This window comes from Neovison vison, chromosome 6 (genome assembly GCF_020171115.1).
Source record: "Neovison vison isolate M4711 chromosome 6, ASM_NN_V1, whole genome shotgun sequence".
In the NCBI taxonomy this organism is placed as follows: Eukaryota; Metazoa; Chordata; class Mammalia; order Carnivora; family Mustelidae; genus Neogale; species Neogale vison.
This window is the reverse complement of record NC_058096.1, coordinates 85,683,875-85,706,837: the sequence shown is the minus strand read 5'-3', so window position 1 is coordinate 85,706,837 and position 22,963 is coordinate 85,683,875. Positions and strand designations below refer to the sequence as shown.

General features: G+C 40.2%; 1 protein-coding gene across 3 annotated transcripts; it reads left to right on the top strand.

Annotated features, from left to right (window-relative positions):
- The first annotated feature begins 601 nt into the window (after nucleotides 1–601).
- Nucleotides 602–22,700, top strand: TRIM59 (tripartite motif containing 59). 3 transcript variants are annotated; one of them, XM_044251705.1, is made up of 3 exons: nucleotides 602–727; nucleotides 1,670–1,746; nucleotides 19,537–22,700. In XM_044251705.1, the coding sequence occupies exon 3, from the start codon at nucleotides 19,540–19,542 to the stop codon at nucleotides 20,749–20,751; it is 1,212 nt and encodes a 403-aa protein (XP_044107640.1). In that variant the 5' UTR covers nucleotides 602–727; nucleotides 1,670–1,746; nucleotides 19,537–19,539; the 3' UTR covers nucleotides 20,752–22,700. The 3 variants fall into 3 exon arrangements, with proteins under 3 accessions (XP_044107640.1, XP_044107638.1, XP_044107639.1); XM_044251703.1 differs by having other exon boundaries at nucleotides 1,670–1,750; XM_044251704.1 differs by having other exon boundaries at nucleotides 719–780; nucleotides 1,670–1,750.
- Nucleotides 22,701–22,963: the final 263 nt, after the last annotated feature.

Here is a 22,963-nt window from a genome sequence, read left to right as displayed (position 1 = left end):
CCCCCTCCCCCACATTGAGTCAAGTATTCAGGTAGGTCCAAATGCTCAGATTTCGTGAACCAAAGGAAACTCGGAGTTGGAGCAGGACGGAGCTTGCCTGCTGGGTCGCGTGCCCTCGGGCCGGTGATCTCCCGTTGCAGAAAACCTGTGAAGTAATAATGGGAGACGCCGCACTTTAAAGTCTAGAATCAGAACGTGCCAGATTAGCTCCAAGTGAAAAACACTCCTATGAATCTTGCGGGAGGTCGTCAGCCGCCGCCAGGCTCCACCTCTCCCGGGGCGGTGGACCACGTCCCACTTCCCCAGCAGGTGGGCCAGCCTAGCACCACGGCTTGCAGAAGCACCCGCCGGCACTGAAGCGCCTTCTGCCGCGTGCCTCGGAAGCTTCCGAGAGGCGGGCCGGCGCCTAGTGCGCAGGTGCGGGAAGCTGGCCCGGGGCTTCGAGCCAGGCCCCGGCAGTTACGCGTCCGCCTCCGCAGGCGCTGCCGGCCGTTTACTTTTGAAAGGCTGCCCCGCGCTCTTTTCCATTGGCGGACGCTACGCAGTTGAACGTTGCCGGGGAGACTGCGCTTGCGTCCTGAGGCTCCGCGAGGCCCCGCCCCGTCTGGGCACCTGAAATCCCTCAAGGCGGAGGAGGGCGGGGACGCCAAGCATCTCGGGGACGCGGAGCGTGGATGCCGTAGAGTTGTTCAGGCCTGTGGAGTAGGTTGGTCTCAAACTCCCCGCGGTGAGTCTAAGGAGCGTCTTGGAGGGTTCCGTCTCCTTTGTCTGTAAGCACAGGTTGGTGTACTGGGTGTGTTTGAGGGAGAGTCTAGGAGCTTGGTCATGGAGAGCGTGGGCACGGGTCCTGCATTTACTCTCTCTCGTCCCAGAGGAGGAGGTTGCGGAACCTCGTTTTTCTCCCACGGGTGCGGAGCTGAGTTTCTGTTTGGGAGCAGGCCGCGTGTGGTGGTGAGGGTGAGAAGAGCGGGACTCCACAGACCTGGTCTGCCTCGCGTGGTTTCCGGCGGGGGGCGCGGGGGCGGTGGAAGTGCATTGTGGGGGGGAGGCTCGGAAAGATTTGCCCTAAACCTTGGAGAAAGGGAAGGGTACGGTTATGTTGCGGCCCTTTGTGAGAGGTTCTCACAAGACTTAATAGTGGGTGTGCCCATTTTACAGGTGTGAAACCTCGGTTCTGAGAGGCATTAGGAAAAACTGACCCAGGGCGCCACAACATTTAAATGGCAGAACTGAGACATGTACAGACAGACGCATTGGTGGGGATAACCTAAATCAGTATTTATAATATTAAGCTGGCAAAATCTTAATCTCCCGTGGATGTTTCTTGTTTTCAAGTTGACTTGAAGAAGTTAAATGCGCATGAATGTTTGCTCCGTCATCATCATTGTTGGCTAACATTTTCAAGTGCTCGTAAGATACTTGACGCTACAAAAAGAGATCCTTTGTGACCATTTATTTGGTCACAGGATTGTTGGAATTTTCAGTGTACAAGTGATACCTCTCCTGCACCACCAACTGTTGATATTTCTCACTATTTTTATAAAAACACAATGAGGCTTAGGGGAGATAAACGTCGAGGAGTGAAATAACCTTTCCAGTGATGTCATATTTAATCTGTTCTTTGAGAATGCAAACCTAAAATATTAAGGTAAAATTATTTTAATTTTAGAACACGAATAAAAGAAACTGAGGAAGTTGGAGAAGATAAAGTATATTCAGTCGCTAATCCAGAAGATCAGCAGCAAAGTAGGTAAGCTCTGAAAGATTAAGTGAATACAAAATTCTCAGTAAATTTTTTTGAGTGTATGATTTAAAGTGGAAGTTGAGATTTTTAAATCTGAAAAAAGACATGTTGGTGTATAAAATTCAAGCCATTTAGGAGGAGCATAAAGTGAAAACCGCTCCCTCATCTGACGTGTACCTTAAAGTTAGTCACTTTTGTGTACCCTTTCAGAAATTTTACAGGGATTTGTGTACATCTAAACAAATGGTATCATTTTATACATACAGACCTGCAAGTTGCATTTATTCCTTACCTGGATATAAAAACTATGCATTTACATACTGATTTGTCTTTTTTTTTTTTTTTGATGACTATGTAGCTACCCTTTGAAGTAAGTTATAATAATTTAGTTGGGGAAGGTGAAAATTTTGATTTTAGGTCATGTTAATTTTAACATTGCCTTTCAGCAAACATTGCTGAATATACTTTCACTGTGAAAAGTGCTGAGGGAAAAACAATGAAAACCTGAATTTCTCGTTTCAGTTCTTGGTTAAATCACATAAGTAGTTTCTTTTTTAGTTTGGGGAAATAGGTTGATGTCAAATGCAAGAACAATGCAAATGGGCAGAGTTAAAGTCATATCTGACCATAGGATTTTTTTTTTTTTTTTTAAATTTGAAAGGGTTATGGTGACCCACCCATTATTTTTGTATATTTAGATGTACAAATGTATTTTTAAAATTTTTCCCTATGTATATAGGGCGATTGTAGTATTTCTGAAGTAATCTTGAATTGCATAAAATGTGTCTTGTTATCAGTTAGGGCCACAAAGATGTGAGACCCAATCAGAATTTTCCCAGACTTATAGCTGACTCACACTATAAGTTCTGGAGCAAGTCACTTAAACTCTATAATGTGGTAAACATAATTTGCTTCAGAGGTTGTAAAATATAATGGAATTTTTATTACTATTCATGTTTAGAGATGAAAGAGGAATTGTTAGTGAATTAAAACTTAAAAAATCATTTACACATACTGTGTAAGAGAATGGATATTTTTTTGTACTGTTTAATTCTCCATAATCTCTTTCTACTGACCATTCACTATTCCAGTTAGACATCATGGAGGCTCTGTAGGAAATCCACTTTATGGAGAATGCATTAAAAGTTTAGAAATTCAGAAGTGTATTTGTTTTTGACACTAAAACACAAGAATTTTGTGAAATAATTTATAAGTGGATGGTTTAGCCTCAATTTCTTTCTTTCTTTCTTTTTTTTTTTTCAAAGACTTTATTTATTTGACAGACAGAGATCTATGCAAGTAGGCATAGAGGCAGGCAGAGAGAGGGGGAAGCAGGCTCCCTGCTGAGCAGAGAGCCCGATTCAGGGCTCAATCCCAGGACCCTGAGATCATGACCTGAGCCAAAGGCAGAGGCTTTAACCTACTGAGCCACCCAGGTGCCGGAAGGCAGAGGCTTTAACCTACTGAGCCACCCAGGTGCCCTAAGCCTCAATTTCTGAAAAGATTTATTTTTATATTCATTTTTTGATGACTTTTTTTTATTTTTTAATTTTTTAAAAACGATTTTATTTATTTGAGAGAGAGAGAGAAAGAGAAAAAATTTACCATTATACGCAGTAAGTGTACAGTGGAGGGTCATTAAGTTCATTCACACTGTTGTGCAACTGTCAGCACCCATCTGTCTCCAGAACTTTTTCCATCTTCCCAGACTAGAATTAAACAATAACTCTCCATCTCCTCTTCCTTTAGCCCCATTTTACTTTGTCTTTGTGGAGTGCTTACTAGTTTTTATATTACATGCACTTTCCACATCTGTTGCAATTAAAAGTTTTGCCTCCATTGACCTGAGTAATTTTCAGTTATTAAATGAACTTACATTTCTGGGAAGAATCTCATTTTGATCATTGTACTCTGGATTTGGTTTTGCTAATACTGTTTTCAGATGTTTATATTGGTATCCATTTTTGAAATTAGTCTATTTTAGTTTTTATTAGGTTTTGGAATCATTTTCTACTATTTTCAAAACAATTTGCAAACTCTACATCTTTGTATTATAGAATAGTTGAACAAGAAATTGCCTCCTAAAAATTCGAAAGAGCTCCCCCAGAGAAGCTTGTCCCTTCTTTTTTTCAGAATAGCACTTTTCTAATTTGTGAATTTCTCTCATATTTTGCTTTAGATATTCTCTGGTCAGTTTGGTATTTGAACTGATATAGAGAATAATTCATTTTTAGTAACTCTTCCAAATAGAGTAGAATAGAATTATGCAAGGTATTCTGATTTTGGATTTTTCTATTTTTGGTTTATTTCCTTTTTTCAATGCTGACTTTGTATATTTGTTATTTCTTCTTTTGTCTCTTGATGGGTTGGTGTATTAATAAATTGCTGCATAACAAATTATCCCAATATTTAGCAGCTTAAAAGAACAAATATTAAAATACAATTTCTGTGGGCCAGGAATCTAGGAGCAGCTTAGCTGAGTGACTCCAGCCCAGCGTCTCTCTCATGAGGTTGCAGCCAAGTTGTTGGCTGAGGCTGCAGTCATTGCAGGATTTCACTGGACCTGAAGTATCTTGCTAGTAAGCCCACTTATCAGCAGACTTCTAGTTTCTAGGGGGCTGTTAGACTGAGGGCTGGTCATAACAAGTGGACTTTGGTCTGCTCACAACATGGCATCTCTCCTCCCTCAGTGACAGTGATCTAAGAGAGATGAAGAGAGCCAGGTCATTCCTGATGGAAACCATGGTCTTACTACAAAACCTTGAAAGTAATATCCCGTTGCTTCTGCTGTATTCTCTTAGAAGGGGGTCCCCTGGGTGGCTCAGTCCCTTAAACGTTTTCCCTCGGTTCAGGTCATGATCCCTGGGTCCTGGGATTGAGCCCCGCATTGGGACCCTGCTGAGTGGGGAATCACCTTCTCCCTCTCCTGCTCCCCCTGCTTGTGCTCTCTCCCTCTCTCAAATAAATAAATAAATAAATAAATAAAATCTTAAAAAAAGAAGAGAGTCACTAGGTCCAATCTACACTCAAGGGAAAGGGATTACAAAAGGACATGAGTACTAGAAAGTGGAGGTCATTGGGGGGCTATCTTGGATGCTGCCTATTCCAGATAGCTAGTGGCTTATTTATTTAAAGAGACAGCTCTTGGGTTTATCAATACCAGCAATTTTGTTAATTCATTGTTTTCTTCATTTATTTTTATTATTTTTCTTCTGCTTTTCCTAGGTCGGTTTTCCTTTTTTCTCTTTCCCTTTAGATGAATCCTTTTTCTATTCCTTTTGTTTGGTAATGAAAGTATATAGCTTCAGCTCTGCCCTATACAATTCTTTTTTTAAACCTTATAGATTTTCCTAAGTATTTTTGTCTCGCATGAAAAAAGTACATCTTGGCTGGGTACAGAATTCTTAGGTCATATCCTTTTCCTTCTAGACCCTGTGGACCTTGCTATATGATTTCTTAGCATTCCTTGTTGCTTTGGAGATGTTCTGGTTATGTGTTGCCCTGTAACAAATACCCGAAGGCGTGGCTGGCTGTGTTTTCATGATGACTTTTTCACTCACATGTCTGGTACTTCATTGCTTCTCTACTTTTCCTCTCTTGCCAGCAGAGTAGCCTGGACTTTGTTTTACATAGTGATTCATGGGTCTGGGACAGTAACCTGCCAGGCTAATTAAGGGCTGTACCCAGAATGGTCATAGCATCACTTGTACTTTATATCCTGTTGATCAAAGCAGTCACATGGCCTGCCCAGGTTTTTTGTGGGGAGAAGAGATTTCATCGTTTGATGGGGGAGTACCACTGAAGCCACATTGTGGGGAGATAATGGTTGTGGCCATTTTTGGAAATTATAATTTCCCGGAAGAGAATTCTGAGACCATTGATTTTCCTTTTTTAGGTATCTTAGTTTTTTGCCTGGATGCTTGCTTGTAGGATTGTCTCTGTCTAAAATTTTATGTTTTTAGTTAGCTGTTAATAGTTAAAAAATAAAATAGCAGTATTGAGGTTAATAATAAAAAGAGTAGCCCCTCCTCTCACTTTTCCCACTCCTGATTCCTGCTCTCCAGAAGCAACCACTCTCATTCAATGATTTCTTTTCGTATCTGCTTCTAGATATTTGGCATCTGCTTCTAGATTTTTTAATGTGACTTCTTGAATTTTTACTTTTGACTTCCTGGAAGATTAAGATTTAGTTCTTAGGTGTTTTTTTAAAAATTTATTTGAGAGAGAAAGGGCACAAGTAGGCAGAGTGGTAGGCAGAGAGAGAGGGGGAAGCAGCCTCCCCTGCAGAGCAGAGAGCCCTATGTGGGGCTCTATTCCAGGATCCTGGGATCATGACCTGAGCCGAAGGCAGCCACTTAACCGACTGACTGAGCCACCCCGGTGCCCCTAAGATTTTAGTTCTTAAACACTGTTTCCTTCCTTTATTCCCTCCAGCAAATATAATAGTCATTTTCTTAGTTTGGGCTGTTATAACAAAAATACCATCAACTTAAGTGGCCTAAACAATAGATTTCTTGTAGTTCTGGTGGCTGGGACGTCCAAGATCAGGATGTCAGAATGGCTGGGTTCTGGTAAGAGTTCCCTTCCTGGGGCACCTGGGTGGCTCATTGTTAAGTGTCTGCCTTCAGCTCACATCATGATTCTGGGGTCCTGGGACTGAGCCCTGAGCCCTGCGTCAGGCTCCCTACTCTGCAGGAAGCCTGCTTCTCCCTCTCCCACTCCCCCCAACCTTGGCTTGTGTTCCCTCTGTTGCTATCTGTTAAACAAATAAATCTTTAAAAACAAACAAACAAATGATCCCTTCCTGGGTTGCAGATGGCCCTCTTAATGCTGTTGTCCTTACGTGGTGGAGAGCTAAGGAGAGGGAGCAAGCCATCCTGTCTCCTCTAAGGGCACTAATCTGTTCATGAGGGCTCTGTGCCCTTATGACCTCATCTCCCAGAGGCTCTACTCACTAATACCATCTCATTAACCGCTAGGATCTCAACATGAATTTTAGGGGGACACAGGCATTCAGTCCATAAGTCATGTTTTTTGGTAAAGTCAATATTTAATATTACACTAATATAAGAAAGCCATATATTTCCTCTCATTTCATGGTTCTATCACTTTTCCCAAACTTTAGTTTTGTCATCACCTCTTAATATGTTCAGACACTTCTTGAAAAATTGTCAGTTCCATTTCTCAAAGACATTCCTTTCGGATCTTCTTTTCCCAGACTACTTGTTCTCTAGGCTTGCTGCACAGTTGTCTTGGATTTAATTTCACCATTAACCCAGTGAGAATTCTTGCTTTTCTTTTCCAAAATTTATTCTTCTGGGTATAGAATTTTAGGTTGGAAGCCATTTTTTCCTGGAACATTAAAGGCATTGCTTCACTGCCTTCTATTTTCCAGTGTTGTTATGTACATACAACATGGCTAAATCCAAGATACTTATCCTTGAAAATAAACATTGGTAAAGTTTTTGCCCTTTTTTCCCCCTCAGAAGTCTGACCTGGATATAGAAAACTTCTGGGGCATGAAATTTCATGCTGGTTTCTGAAGAACTAGCTCTAAGCATGATAGTGACCTATACTTTCTGATTCTCAGGCAATAACAAGAGTCAGAAAGTTGCTGACCTTACAGAGTTGTTTTCATCTAGGCCTGCTTCTGTTAAACAGTTCTGACTGTTCATAAATGTATTGCCTAAAATCAGCTTTTTTTTTTTTTAAGATTTTATTTATTTGACAGAGAGAGAGAAATCACAAGTAGGCAGAGAGGCAGGCAGAGAGAGAGAGAGGGGAGGAAGTAGGCTCCCTGCGGAGCAGAGAGCTCGATGCGGGGCTCGATCCCAGGACCCGAAGGCAGAGGCTTTAACCCACTGAGCCACCCAGGCTACCCTAAAATCAGTTTTGAATAGCTCAGCAAGAAGAGGGTCGTCCAAGAGTAGGATTTTATTTCTGTATCTTTAGGTTATCTACAAACTTCTTTTTTAAAGATTTATTTAGTTATTTGTCAGAGAGAGAGAAAGAGAGCACAAGCAGGCAGAGTGGCAGGCAGAGGAGAAAGAGAAGCAGGCTTCCCGCTGAGCAAGGAGCCCAATGCGGGACTTGATCTCAGGACCCTGGGATCATGACCTGAGCCAAAGGCAGTGACTTAACTGATTGAGCCACCCAGGTTTCCCAGTTATCTGCAAACTTCTAATTATATTTTATTAAAAATGTTTATATACTTTGAAAGTTAACATTGAGACCGTATTTGCTTTTTATTTTATATGAGCCCAGGAGATGGCATTTTCTTTCAATATTGTTGTAAATATCTTAATTGTAATCCAAGTTGAGCTCTTGCGGGGAAGGTCCCTAAATGGGTTCTCAGGGAAAAATGTTTTCTAGAGTTTTGTCAAATACGACTTTAGAGGGAAAGGTTTGATTCTGTTTTAGTCCTAATTTTGGCACTTTTAAACATTAAATAGCTCTAATATTAATTCTAAGTTGAATATATGTCCACTGCTCAAAGTTATTTTTTCACTGCAAAGTGCTGTTTTTTTTTTTTTTTAAGATTTTATTTATTTATTTGACAGAGATCACAAGTAGGCAGAGAGGCAGGCAGAGAGAAAGGAGAAAGGAGGCTCCCTGCTGAGCAGAGCACCTGATGTGGGGGCTGGATCCCAGGACCCTGGTATCAAGACCTGAGCCGAAGGCAGAGGCTTAACCCACTGAGCAATCCAGGCGCCCCGTAAAGTGCTGTTTTGTTTTTTCCTTCATTATGGATTCTGACATCACTAAAATCCTCTGAGAAACATGTTTGTTTTTCATGGGTGGTTTTGTGTGATTATAGAGCTCTCTGTAGATATAGGGGAAAGTCAAGAAATCTTCCCAGCGGGGCGCCTGGGTGGCTCAGTGGGTTAAAGCCTCTGCCTTTGGCTCAGGTCATGATCTCAGGGTCCTGGGATCGAGCCCCGCATCGGGCTCTCTGCTTAGCGGGGAGCCTGCTTCCTCCTCTCTCTCTGCCTGCCTCTCTGCCTACCTGTGATCTCTGGCTGTCAAATAAATAAATAAAATCTTAAAAAAAAAAAGAAATCTTCCCAGCATGCATTCTCTTGCACTGAATGTCATCATCTGTACTGTTGCTCAGTTACTTTAGTTTCCTGGAATGCTTCACAGTTCAGGCTTAGTATCTGTGTGATACGTCTTGGCTCATTAGGGTTCTGAATATTGTCAATCTGAATAGAATATTTTTTGATAGATTCTCCTGTTACAGTTTTTCTGAAACAAAAGTAGAGATTTTGCTGTTTAAAAAACAAAAAACTAAGATCTGATATTTATGTTGGTTTCTTTTTTTTTTTTTAAGATTTTATTTATTCATTTGACAGCGATCACAAGTAGGCAGAGAGGCAGGCAGAGAGAGAGGAGGAAGCAGGAGCCCCACAGAGCAGAGAGCCCGATGCAGGGCTCGATCCCAGTACCCTGGGATCATGACCTGAGCCAAACGCAGAGGCTTTAACCCACTGAGCCACCCAGGTGCCCCTTAATATTGGTTTCTTAAGGGGTAGTGTTTATTCAATCAGTGAGTGAATCACTACTGTGTTTAGTGAATACATGTAGTGAATGCTTAAAGTTCTGTTTAGACATAACTCCTGCCCTTACTACAGGCTTACATCCTCTAATATATAGGGAAATTTGACAGAAATCTCTTAACTCTGGTTAAGTGCTGTAAATTGGCAGTACAGCATTCAGTGAGATTGACAAGAGACCTTATTTGGGGAGGAGACAGAGCCCAATTTGAGACTTGAATGAGTTTGATTTTGAAAATGTGAAGGAGCATAGAGCCAAAAAGTCTAAAGAGGGTTTTTGTTTTTTTTTTTTGTTTTTTTTTTTTTTTAAGATTTTATTTATTTATTCGACAGAGTTCACAAGTAGGCAGAGAGGCAGGCAGAGAGAGAGGAGGAAGCAGGCTCCCCGCCGAGCAGAGAGCCCGATGTGGGGCTCGATCCCAGGACCCTTGGATCAGGACCTGGGCTGAAAAGGCAGAGGCTTTAGCCCACTGAGCCACCCACGCGCCCCTAAAGAGGTTTTCAATAGTTAATAAAAGTACACAATTATTTGTAGATATCTTCTCAAACTTTTCATCTAAAAAGTTAGTTTTATAGAGGATGATTTACATGGATGGGACTTGGGCTTTTTGTTTTGCTCTCAAGTTTCTCTAAGTGATGGTGTAACTTGATTTTTCTCTACCAGGGCTAAGTTTAATTCCTGAAGATTGTGGCTTGCATTGAGGATAGGTACAAACTAAGACTGTAAGATAAGGTTGGGTACAAAACTGTCAGGCTTTTGTTGTTGGAAATGTCAAAAATATCTTGCCAAGAGGTCAAATTATTATTTCTGGGTTTCTTTTATTAAGGAAAAGAGGACTAATGATGTTCTTTACCACTAACGCTCTACTGGTCAGTAATTCATAGTTAAGCCCAATTAATAGTTCATCTTTAAAACTGGTTTTTATTGGAAGGACTAATTAAAAAATGTTTTTCCCTTCCAAATTGAAAGTATTACTTTGCAGTAGTAAACTGTGCTGATTCTGAACTTTAAGCATACTAGTATTTCAATTGAAGAAGCTAAGAAATTTATAGTAACTGTTACTAGAGAAATTTAATACCTTGCCTTAGGAACTATGGTTGAGCCAATTGGGAATATGAATTCTTTTTTTTTTTTTAAGATTTTATTTATTTGACAGACGGAGATCACAAGTAGGCAGAGAGACAGGCAGAGAGAGAGGAAGGGAAGCAGGCTCCCTGCTGAGCAGAGAGCCCAATGTGGGGCTTGATCCCAGGACCCTGGGATCATGACCTGAGCCGAAGGCAGAGGCTTTAACCCACTGAGCCACCCAGGAGCCCTGAGAATATGAATTCTTTAGAATTAATAACATAATTTTGCTAATCCCAATCTGTTATTTAGTACGAATGTTTGATCTTGCCTATTTTTGCACAATTAAAAAAAAAATTCATGGGACACCTGGGTGGCTCAGTTGGTTGAGAGTCTGTATTCAACTCAGGTCATGATCCTGAGGTCCTGGGATTGAGTCCCACATCGGGCTCCTTGTCCAGTAGGGAGCCTGCTTCTCCCTCTGCCTGCCTCACCCCCTGCTTATGCGAGTGCGTGCTCTCTCTCTGGCAAGTAAGTAAAATCTTAAAAAAAAAACAAAACCCAACTTATTTTCAAGTACAAATGATGTACATTCATTAGTTTCATGTGCGTAACAGTTTCAGCAACTCTATATATGTTATGCTCACAGAATTTTAGCTACTATGTCACTATACTGAGCTGTTAAAATACCACTGACTGTATTTCCCAATGTTGTGCCTTATCCCATAACTGGAAGCCGGAACCTTCCTATCGCCTTTACCTGTTTCACCATCCCCATCCACCCTCTGCCCCACAACCACTTTTGTTCTCCGTATTTTTGGGTCTGTTTTGGTGTTTTTGTTTGCACATTTATTTATTTATTTTTTTTTAAAGATTTAACTTATTTAGAATGAGAGCAAGAGCACGAGCTGGGGAAGGGGCAGAAGAAAAGGTAGAGAATCTTAAGCAAACTGCAGAGCAAGGAGCCCCCATATGGGACTCGATCCCACAACCCTGAGATCATGACCTGAGCTGAAAACAAGAGCTGGACACTCAACCAACCGAGACACCTAGGTGCCCCCGCTCATTTGTTTAGATTCCACATATATGGTATTAGTCTTTTTTCTGCTTAGCATAATACCCTCCAGGTCCATCCATGTTATTGGAGATGACAAGATCTCATTTTTCTATGGCTGATTACTCCATTATGTCTATATTTATCTCACACACACACACACACACACACCAGATCTCATCCATTCATTTTTGAAGGACACTTTGTTATTGCCTCCATATCTTGGCTATTGCAGTGAACATGGGGTGCATACGTCTTTTGGAATTAGTGTTATCTTTGTTGGTTAAATATCTAGTAGTGCAATTACTGGGTTATATGGTATTTTGATTTTTAGTTTTTTGAGGAACCTCCATACTGTTTTCCAGTGGTTATACCAATTCACACTCCACCAACAGTGCAGGGTTCCCTTTTTCTCCACATCCTTGCCAACACTTATTTTTCTTGTCTGATACTAGCCATTCTGACAAACCTAAGGTGGTGTCTCATGGTTTGATGTGAGTTTCCCTGATCACTGATGAGCATTGTGTCGTATCTGTTGGTCATCTGTATGTCTTTGAAAAACTGTTTATTCCGATCCTCTGTCCATTTTGGGTGTTGGGTTGTACAGGTTCCTTATATATTTTGGATATTAACCCCTTATCAGGTATCATTTACAAATAACCACTCATTGCCTTTTCATTTGCTGGGCAGAAACTTTCAATTTTGGTGTAGTTCCAGTTTACTTCGTTTCCCTTGCTTAAGGAGACATATCTAGAAAAATGTTGCCAAGGCCAATGTCCCAGAGATTATTTTCTATGTTTTCTTTATGGAGTTTTCTGGTTTTACATTTTGGACTTTAATCCACTTTGAGTTTATTTTTGTATATGGCGTAAAGAAATTGGTCCAGTTTGTCTTTAACATAGAGCTGTTCATTTTTCTCAGCATCATTAAAGTTCTCTTTTCTTATTGTATATTCTTGTCTTTGTCAGAGATTGCCCATGTACATGGGTTTATTTCTGGGCTATCCTGTTCATTGATCTATGTTTTTGTACCAGTACCATACTGTTTTGACTACTGCAGCTTTGTAGTATAGTTTGAAATCTGGGATTGTGGTACCTCCCTAAAGAACCGGCAGAGAGACAGGCAGAGAGAGAGGAAGGGAAGCAGGCTCCAGTTGTTCTTTATCAAGATTTGCTTTGGGGGGGGGGGACAAGATGGCGGGGTACTAGGAAGAGGCGTCTTTTCAGCTGGTCCCCCAAAGTGAGCTGATTACCTACCAAAGAACTCCAATCACCCATGAAATCAGCCTGAGATCAGAATTATACATGTCTGGATCTCTACAGGGGCAGAAGACGCCAGTGAGCAGGTAAAGCGGAATGGGAATGGCGGACTGATATCGGAAGATAAACCAAAGGGGGAGGGAGCCACCAGAGGCGACCGGTGGGAAAGTAATACCCCAATACGAGCGAGAGTGCCCTGCGTCTGGGGACCAGCATTAACTTGGAGACTGGTTGAAAGCACTCCAAAAGAGCAAAGGATTACGGGGGGAAATTGTGGGAATCGGGGCGGCTAGGGACAGGGGCTTAAGTCCCCAGTCCCAGACGGCCTCCCCGGCGCGGAGGCAGAGAGAGTGCGGCGGAGAAAACCAGCTCCTGGTCCCTAAGCCGCCAGCGCGCCCCAGAGTGCGTGGGTTCCGGCTCCTGTGAGGGGATGGGAGCCGCGCCGGTCTGCAGAACACGCGCTAGCCCTACCACAAAGCTTGAGATGCGCGCGCACGTCCCTCCAGCTCTCCTGGGTTTCTAAGGCCCGGGGGCGCTTCTTGACCTGCGCCATTGTTTCAAAGTCTAAGCCGCGTACCCGCGAAACTCTTCCCCGGACAGAGGCGCGCAAAAGCCCAGCCTGCGGCTTACGGACCAGCGCCCCGTTCTCAGTGCCCCAGACGCGCGCCCGACCCACAGCCGCCTCTGAAAAGAGGTGCGCGCAAGCCGGGCACTCCCAGCCCGGGCTGGCGGCAAAATCTCAGTGTGCGATTGCTGCTTGGAACCTCTCCGGCGGTCAGGAGCTCCCAGACAGCCGCCACTGCCTTGGCTTTGGGGACAAGCAAAAGATCCTGCGCCCCCAGGGTCTGCAACGTGGAACCTGCTCTGCCAGCGTCCAAGGGGGAATTTATTCAGCTTCTGCACCCAGACTGAGGCTTCTCTCTGAGACGGAGATCAGGAAGTGTTCCAGGGTGCACCTTGACTGCACCAGAGTTGATACATCCAGCTACATCTGTTCAGTCTTCTCCCACCAAAATGACTAGGAGGAGGAATGCCCAACAGAAGAAAAATACAGAGGATGGACCTTCTGCAACAGAGCTAACGGCTATCAACATAGACAATATGTCGGAAAGAGAATTCAGGCTAACAATTATCCAGGCAATAGCTAGGTTGGAGAAAGCCATGGATGACCAAACAGAATTGATTAGGGCCGAACTGAAAGCGACCAGACAGGATGTTCACAATGTTAGGGCAGAGCTTAAAGCTACCAGGGAGGAGGTCCACAGTGCTCTCAATGAGTTCCAATCTAATCTAAACTCTCTCAAAGCTAGGGTAACTGAGACAGAAGATAGAATTAGTAATCTGGAAGACAGAGAGAAAGGATCAGGAGGAAGCCTGGAACAAACAGCTTAGATCCCACGAAAGCAGAATCAGGGAAATAAATGATGCCATGAAGCGTTCCAACGTCAGAATTATTGGAATTCCTGAAGGGGAGGAGAAAGAAAGAAATCTAGAAGATATCGTGGAACAAGTCCTTCATGAAAATTTTCCGAATCTCGCGAATGAAACCAGCGTTCATGTACTAGAGGCTGAACGGTCTCCACCCAAGATTATACACTCCAAAAAAACATCACGACACCTGATAGTCAAATTGAGAAATTATAATTGTAGGTATAATCTCTTGAAAGCCGCCAGGGCAAAGAGGCTCCTTACTTACAGAGGGAAGCCCATCAGAATAACGTCAGACCTGTCCACAGAGACCTGGCAAGCCAGAATAGGCTGGCAAGATATATTCAGGGCACTAAATGAGAAGAACATGCAGCCAAGAATACTTTATCCAGCAAGACTGACATTCAAAATGGATGGAGAGATAAAGAGTTTCCAAGACCGGCAAGGCTTAAAAGACTATGCAACCACCAAGCCGATACTTCAGGAAATATTAAGGGGGGGGTTCTATAAAAGAGGAAAAATCTCAAGAATAGCATTGAACAGAAATATAGAGACAGTCTACAGAAAGAAAGACTTCAAAGGTAACTCGATGTCAATAAAAACGTATATCAATAATCACTCTCAATGTGAATGGCCTAAATGCACCCATAAAACGGCACAGGGTTGCAGATTGGATAAAACGACAGGACCCATCCATATGCTGTCTACAAGAGACCCATTTTGAACCTAAAGATACACGCAGACTGAAAGTGAAGGGGTGGAGAAGCATCTTTCATGCCAATGGGACTCAAAAGAAGGCTGGGGTAGCAATTCTCATATCAGATAAATTAGACTTCAAACTAAAGACTGTAGTCAGAGATACAGAAGGACACTACATAATCCTTAAAGGGACTATCCACCAAGATGATCTAACAATTGTAAATATCTATGCTCCCAATATGGGAGCAGCCAATTACTTAAGAAAACTGTTAATCAAGATAGAGTCATATTGATATGAATACACTAATCGTAGGAGATCTTAACACGCCTCTTTCGGAATTAGATCATCGAAGCAGAAAATCAATAAAGAAACAAGAGCATTGAATGACACATTGGACCAGATGGACCTCATAGATATATACAGAACATTCCACCCTAAAACAGCAGAATACTCATTCTTCTCAAGTGCACACGGAACCTTCTCCAGAATAGACCACATACTGGGTCACAAATCAGGACTCAACCGATACCAAAAGACTGAGATTATTCCCTGCATATTCTCAGATCACAATGCTTTGAAACTGGAGCTCAATCACAAGGAAAAGTTCCGAAGGAACTCAAACACCTGGAAGCTAAAGACAACCTTGCTTAAGAATGCTTGGATTAACCAGGAGATCAAAGAAGAACTGAAACAATTCATGGAAACCAATGAGAATGAAGACACTTTGGTCCAAAACCTATGGGATACAGCAAAGGCGGTCCTAAGGGGAAAATATATAGCCATCCAAGCCTCCCTCAAAAAAATTGAAAAATCCAGAACACACCAGCTGTCTCTACACCTTAAAGAACTGGAGGATCAACAACAAATCAAACCAACTCCACACATAAGAAGGGAAGTCATCAAGATTAGAGCTGAGATCAATGAGGGAGAGACCAGAGATACAGTAGAACCTATCAATGAAACTAGAAGCTGGTTTTTTGAAAGAATCAGTAAGATCGATAAGCCACTGGCTACACTAATCCGAAAGAAAAGAGAGAAATCCCAAATTCATAAAATTATGAATGAAAAGGGAGAGATCACAACTAACGCCAAGGAAGTAGAAACAATCATCAGAAGTTATTACGAACAGTTATATGCCAATAAGCTTAGCAACCTAGATGAAATGGATGCATTCCTGGAAAAATATAAACTACCAAAATTGAACCAGGAAGAAATCGACAACCTGAATAGACCGATATCTAATAACGAGATTGAATCAGTGATCAAAAACCTCCCAAAAAACAAGAGCCCAGGACCTGACGGATTCCCTGGGGAATTCTACCAAACCTTCCAAGAAGAAATAACACCTATTCTCCTGAAGCTGTTTCAAAAAATTGAAGCAGAAGGAAAACTTCCAGACTCTTTCTATGAAGCCAGCATTACCTTGATCCCCAAATCAGGCAAGGACCCTACCAAAAAGGAGAATTTCAGACCAATATCACTGATGAATATGGATGCTAAGATTCTCAACAAGATCCTAGCCAACAGGATCCAACAGCACATTAAAAAGATTATCCACCATGATCAGGTGGGATTCATCCCTGGGCTACAAGGATGGTTCAACATTCGCAAATCAATCAATGTGATACAACAAATTAATATGAGAAGAGAGAAGAACCACATGGTCCTCTCAATTGATGCAGAAAAAGCATTTGACAAAATCCAACATCTGTTCCTGATTAAAACGCTTCAAAGTATAGGGATAGAGGGAACATTCCTGAACCTCATCAAATCTATCTATGAAAGACCCACAGCAAATATCATCCTCAATGGGAAGAAGCTTGCAGCCTTCCCATTGAGATCAGGAACAAGACAAGGATGCCCACTTTCACCACTCTTGTTCAACATAGTATTAGAAGTCCTAGCAACAGCAATCAGACAACAGAGAGAAATAAAAGGTATCCAAATTGGTAATGAAGAAGTCAAACTCTCTCTCTTCGCAGATGACATGATTCTTTATATGGAAAACCCAAAAGACTCCACCCCCAAACTACTAGAACTCATCCAGCAATTCAGCAACGTGGCAGGATACAAAATCAATGTGCAGAAATCAGTGGCTTTCTTATACACTAACAATGAAAATACAGAAAGGGAAATTAGAGAATCGATTCCATTTACTATAGCACCAAGAACCATAAGATACCTGGGAATAAACCTAACTAAAGAGGTAAAGGATCTGTACTTGAGGAACTATAGAACACTCATGAAAGAAATTGAAGAAGACACAAAAAGATGGAAGACCATTCCATGCTCTTGGATCGGAAGAATAAACATTGTTAAAATGTCTATACTGCCTAGAGCAATCTATACTTTTAATGCCATTCCGATCAAAATTCCACCGGCATTCTTCAAAGAGCTGGAGCAAATAATCCTAAAATTTGTATGGAATCAGAAGAGATCCCGAATCGCTAAGGAAATGTTGAAAAACAAAAATAAAGCTGGCGGCATCACTTTACCTGATTTCAAGCTTTATTACAAAGCTGTGATCACCAAGACAGCATGGTACTGGCATAAAAACAGACACACAGACCAGTGGAACAGAGTAGAGAGCCCTGATATGGACCCTCAACTCTATGGTCAATTAATCTTCGACAAAACAGGAAAAAATATACAGTGGAAAAAAGACAGTCTCTTCAATAAATGGTGCTGGGAAAACTGGACAGCTATATGTAGAAGAATGAAACTCGACCATTCTCTTACACCGTACACAAAGATCAACTCAAAATGGATAAAAGACCTCAATGTGAGACAGGAATCCATCAGAATCTTAGAGGAGAGCATAGGCAGTAATCTCTTTGATATCAGCCACAGCAACTTCTTTCAAGATACGTCTCCAAAGGCAAAGGAAACAAAAGCGAAAATAAACTTCTGGGACTTCATCAAAATCAAAAGCTTCTGCACAGCAAAGGAAACAGTCAAAAAAACAAAGAGGCAACCCACGGAATGGGAGAAGATATTTGCAAATGACAGTACAGACAAAAGGTTGATATCCAGGATCTATAATGAACTCCTCAAACTCAACCCACACGAAACAGACAAACACATCAAAAAATGGGCAGAAGATATGAACAGACACTTCTCCAATCAAGACATACAAATGGCTATCAGACACATGAAAAAATGCTCATCATCATTAGCCCTCAGGGAGATTCAAATTAAAACCACATTGAGATATCACCTTACACCAGTTAGAATGGCCAAAATTAACAAAACAGGAAACAACATGTGTTGGAGAGGATGTGGAGAAAGGGGAACCCTCTTCCACTGTTGGTGGGAATGCAAGTTGGTGCAGCCTCTTTGGAGAACAGTGTGGAGATTCCTCAAGAAATTAAAAATAGAGCTTCCCTACGACCCTGCAATTGCACTCCTGGGTATTTACCCCAAAGATACAGATGTCGTGAAAAGAAGGGCCATCTGTACCCCAATGTTTATAGCAGCAATGGCCACAGTCGCCAAACTATGGAAAGATCCAAGATGCCCTTCAACGGATGAATGGATAAGGAAGATGTGGTCCATATATACTATGGAGTATTATGCCTCCATCAGAAAGGATGAATACCCAACTTTTGTAGCAACATGGACGGGACTGGAAGAGATTATGCTGAGTGAAATAAGTCAAGCAGAGAGAGTCAATTATCATATGGTTTCACTTATTTGTGAAGCATAACAAATAGCATGGAGGACAAGGGGCGTTAGAGAGGAGTAGGGAATTTGGGTAAATTGGAAGGGGAGGTGAACCATGAGAGACTATGGACTCTGAAAAACAGTCTGAGGGGTTTGAAGTGGCGGGGGGGTGGGAGGTTGGGGTACCAGGTGGTGGGTATTATAGAGGGCACGGCTTGCATGGAGCAATGGGTGTGGTGAAAAAATAATGAATACTGTTTTTCTGAAAATAAATAAATTGGGGAAAAAAAAAAAGATTTGCTTTGGCTATTCAGGGTCTTTTAGGCATATTCCAGTTCTTTGAAAAATACTTCCTGGTATTTTGGTAAGAGATTACTGTGAATTTATAGATTGCTTTAGGTAATATAGACATTTTGACAATATTCTTCCAATCCAGACTATGGCGTATTTTTCAACCTGTTTATGTTATCTTTAGTTTCTTCCATCAGTGTTGAATAGTTTTCAGAGTACAGGTCTTTCACCTTCTTGATTTCTTCCTAGGTATTTTATTTTGGTAAATGTAGTTGTTAATTTCTTCCTGCTACTGTTGAATGTATAGAAATGCAACAGATTAATTTGTATATTGCAACTTGACTGACTCTTCATTTATTTCTAACAGTTTGTTGGTGGTCTTTAGGGTTTTCTGTATAAAGTATCTTGTCATCTGCGAATAGTGAGTTTTACCTTTTCTTTTAACCAATGTAGATGCCTTTTCTTTTTTCTTGTCTGCTGTGGCTAGGACTTCAATTCTTGTGCATAGCTTAGATTTTAGCACTTAAAATGTAAGAAGTTGCACAGGTTATCATTGAGTAGACTTCAACAGAATACTGAATTTTACTTTTGCATAGAAGCAAACTTAAATAACTTTAATTTGAAATATTTACTACAAATTAGAATTGTTTAGCATGATTTTAGTCCCAAAGTAAGCTCTTAAAAAATGATGTCTATATATTAGGAACTGTATTACTTAGAAATGTATGTACAAGTGTTTTGTTACATGGAGGCTTAAAATCGTTTTTTCTCTTGACAGGAAATGCACAATTTTGAGGACGAGTTAACATGTCCCATTTGTTACAGTATTTTTGAAGATCCTCGTGTACTACCATGCTCTCATACATTTTGTAGAAATTGCTTGGAAAACGTTCTTCAGGCATCTGGGAACTTTTATATATGGAGACCTTTACGAATTCCACTCAAGTGCCCCAATTGCAGAAGTATTATTGAAATTGCTCCAACTGGTATTGAATCTTTACCTGTTAATTTTGCATTAAGGGCTATTATTGAAAAGTATCAGCAAGAAGACCATCCAGATATTGTCACCTGTCCTGAACATTACAGACAACCATTAAATGTTTACTGTCTCCTAGATAAAAAACTAGTTTGTGGTCATTGCCTTACCATAGGTCAACATCATGGTCATCCCATTGATGATCTTCAAAGTGCTTATCTGAAAGAAAAGGACACGCCTCAGAAACTACTTGAACAGTTAACCGACACACACTGGACAGATCTTACTCATCTTATCGAAAAGCTGGAAGAACAGAAATCTCATTCAGAAAAAATGGTCCAAAGTGATAAGGAAGTTGTTCTCCAGTATTTTAAGGAGCTTAGTGATATATTAGAACAGAAAAAAAAAATTTTCCTAGCTGCTCTCTGTGATGTTAGCAATCTGATTAATCAAGAATATACTCCACAAATTGAAAGAATGAAAGAAATAAGAGAGCAGCAACTTGAATTGATGACACTGACAGCATCTTTACAGGAGGAGTCTCCACTTAAATTTCTTGAAAAAGTTGATGATATCCGCCAACATGTGCAGATTTTGAAACAAAGACCACTTCCTGAGGTCCAACCTGTTGAAATTTATCCTCGAGTAAGCCAAATATTGAAAGAAGATTGGAGCAGAACAGAAATTGGACAAATTAAGAAACTTCTCATTCCTGAAATGAAAATTTCTTCAAAGAGGATGCCATGTTCCTGGCCTGATAAAGATGAGAAAGAAGTTGAATTTTTTAAGATTTTAAACATTGTTATAGTTACTTTAATTTCAGTGATCCTGATGTTGATCCTCTTTTTTAACCAACACATAATAACCTTCTTAAATGAAATCACTTCAATATGTTTTTCTGAAGTTTCTTTATCTGTTTACCAAAATTTATCTAACAATCTGCATGATTTAAAGAATATGCTATGTCACACTTTATATTTACTGAAGGAATTCATGTGGAAAATAGTTTCTCATTGAAAATTCAAATCTGAATTGTTTAAGTAGGCTTAGTCTGTAGAGCAGACTAATAGCCATTGCTAAAGGGAGATGTAGGGTAGGATGGACAAATAACAAAGTAAACTATCAGATTTACAGCAAATATAGAACTATGTTAAACCATCCATGCTGCTTAGCTAGAAATTTGTCAGAAATGATACACAAGGTGTCTTAACCAGAATATCTAGTTTACTTGATTTAATATATTATCCCATTTTATTTGCTTGAGGTTGATATTATCGTTGTGGCATTGAAATACTCCTGTATCAATACTGTCTTTTAGCTTTTTTTTTGTCTTTTAGCATTGTTACTGCAGTGGATAGTGTTGCAGTTATGTAAAAATAGTTTTTAGATCAAAAAATCCTTAAAGTGTATAGGCCTTTATTTTGATGTGGCTTAAAGCCTTTGGCCAAATAAAGATGTTGAGTAGAGGTATTAAATTCAAATAGCAAAGTCTAAAAGTGATAAGGGATTGTTTATATTAAGGATATTTTTGATCAAATATATCTGATTACCTGATAACATTAATATATTGTAAGATAGACTTAAGAGCCCTAGAATGTTTATCAACCTTCATTCCTGACAAAGCTATGGCTTTTGGAAATACATTGTTAGGGAACAAGCAGTGAACTTTTTCAAATAATGGTTCTATTTTATTCTGTGGTTTGTGTAAATTTAACGTTTTGGTTAGTGCTTTAGTCTTGCCAGTCAAATCTGTTCTTGGATAAAAACTCAAAACATGTTACTAGCATTGTATATTGTTGATAACTTCCATCATTAAATTTAGGTGGCATCATGCTAACTCTATTTGTCTTAAAAAATGGTCTTTTTCTGCTATTTGCTAATGCTATCATCAAAGTACCAATAATTTAACTTTCTTAAATTTTGCTTAAATGGGAGCCTGTAAGGCTATTTAGTCAAATCCCTTTGATTAGTTCCCTTATTGTTAATAGGGACTGGAATTGTGCATGTGGTAGGACTTCTGGCTTGCCCCTTTTTTTCATGAAAACGTTAAGTAAAAGATCATTTTCCAGAAATTCCAAATTGGCTGTTGCTCTTAGATCCATTCCCTAGGAGCCCTATATAGTTCAGACTTTCAGGTCCTTTTGGGGAATGTTCCTGGTCCTATACTACATATAAATTATGAGTTAATATGGCTGTAGTTCTAAAATGTTCCTAATGTCTTATCTGCTGAGAATATCAACACAAAGATGGCTGGCTGTATTAAGTCAAATACATGACCAGAATCAGAATATATATATAGCACAATTAAAAATCACAGAGGCAAAGAACACTTGGGAGGGTATTAATGGTGGTGGTGGTGAGCTAAATATTAAGGTATTGAAATATAAATACAACATAGTAACTTAGATTGAAGTTGGCTGGTCACAATACAGTATAAAATGCCTCTTTTTTTGAATACACATATTAGTAAGCACTGAAATTTCTCGCTGTTTGTGTCAAGCACTTCATGTCAGGTTTCTGAAGTAGGTATTATCTTCCAACTTTTTGTAGATAAGGAAATGAGAAGCGGTTTGCCTAAGGCCATAGAGCCAACATAAGGGACAGTATATTTTTAGTGTTTCTGCTGTTATGCTACCAAAACCTTAAGCCAAGATTTTAATTCAATTAGTACTAATTTATGTCTAAGAATCTATCTATATAGCTAAAGATTGGGACCATATACTTATTAACACATTTTAGGTTTGACATTGTTAAGTTGCCAGTTCTTAGACAAAACCGAATTTTATGTAGTGTGTGTGAATATAGTCAAGAATACAAATTACTGATTCTTAATACATGCTGTTCTGTTTTATAATTCTTATCAGGAGGATGAAACTGTAAAACTTAAAGTATATAATCTTGAAATATTTCTAAGTTTTATGTATAACAAAATATATTTTAATAAACTTATTTTGCTATTTTATGTGCATTTGAGTGGCTTAATAAGGCGCTCAAACTCAGGGGTAGTAGCTCTGGAATTTTCATATGGGTAATGGGAATTATCTAAACTCTTTTTTAAGACTTAAAATGTTGTAGAGCTTAGTACTAGAGTATTAAGTTCCGTAAATTCATCACTATTTTCACCAATGAAAAAGCACTTGATTATATTCTTTTTACTTTTCCCTTATATCTTGATTTAAAACAAATGACCATATTAGAGTTTCATATCTTGCTTTATTTAAGTCCATGT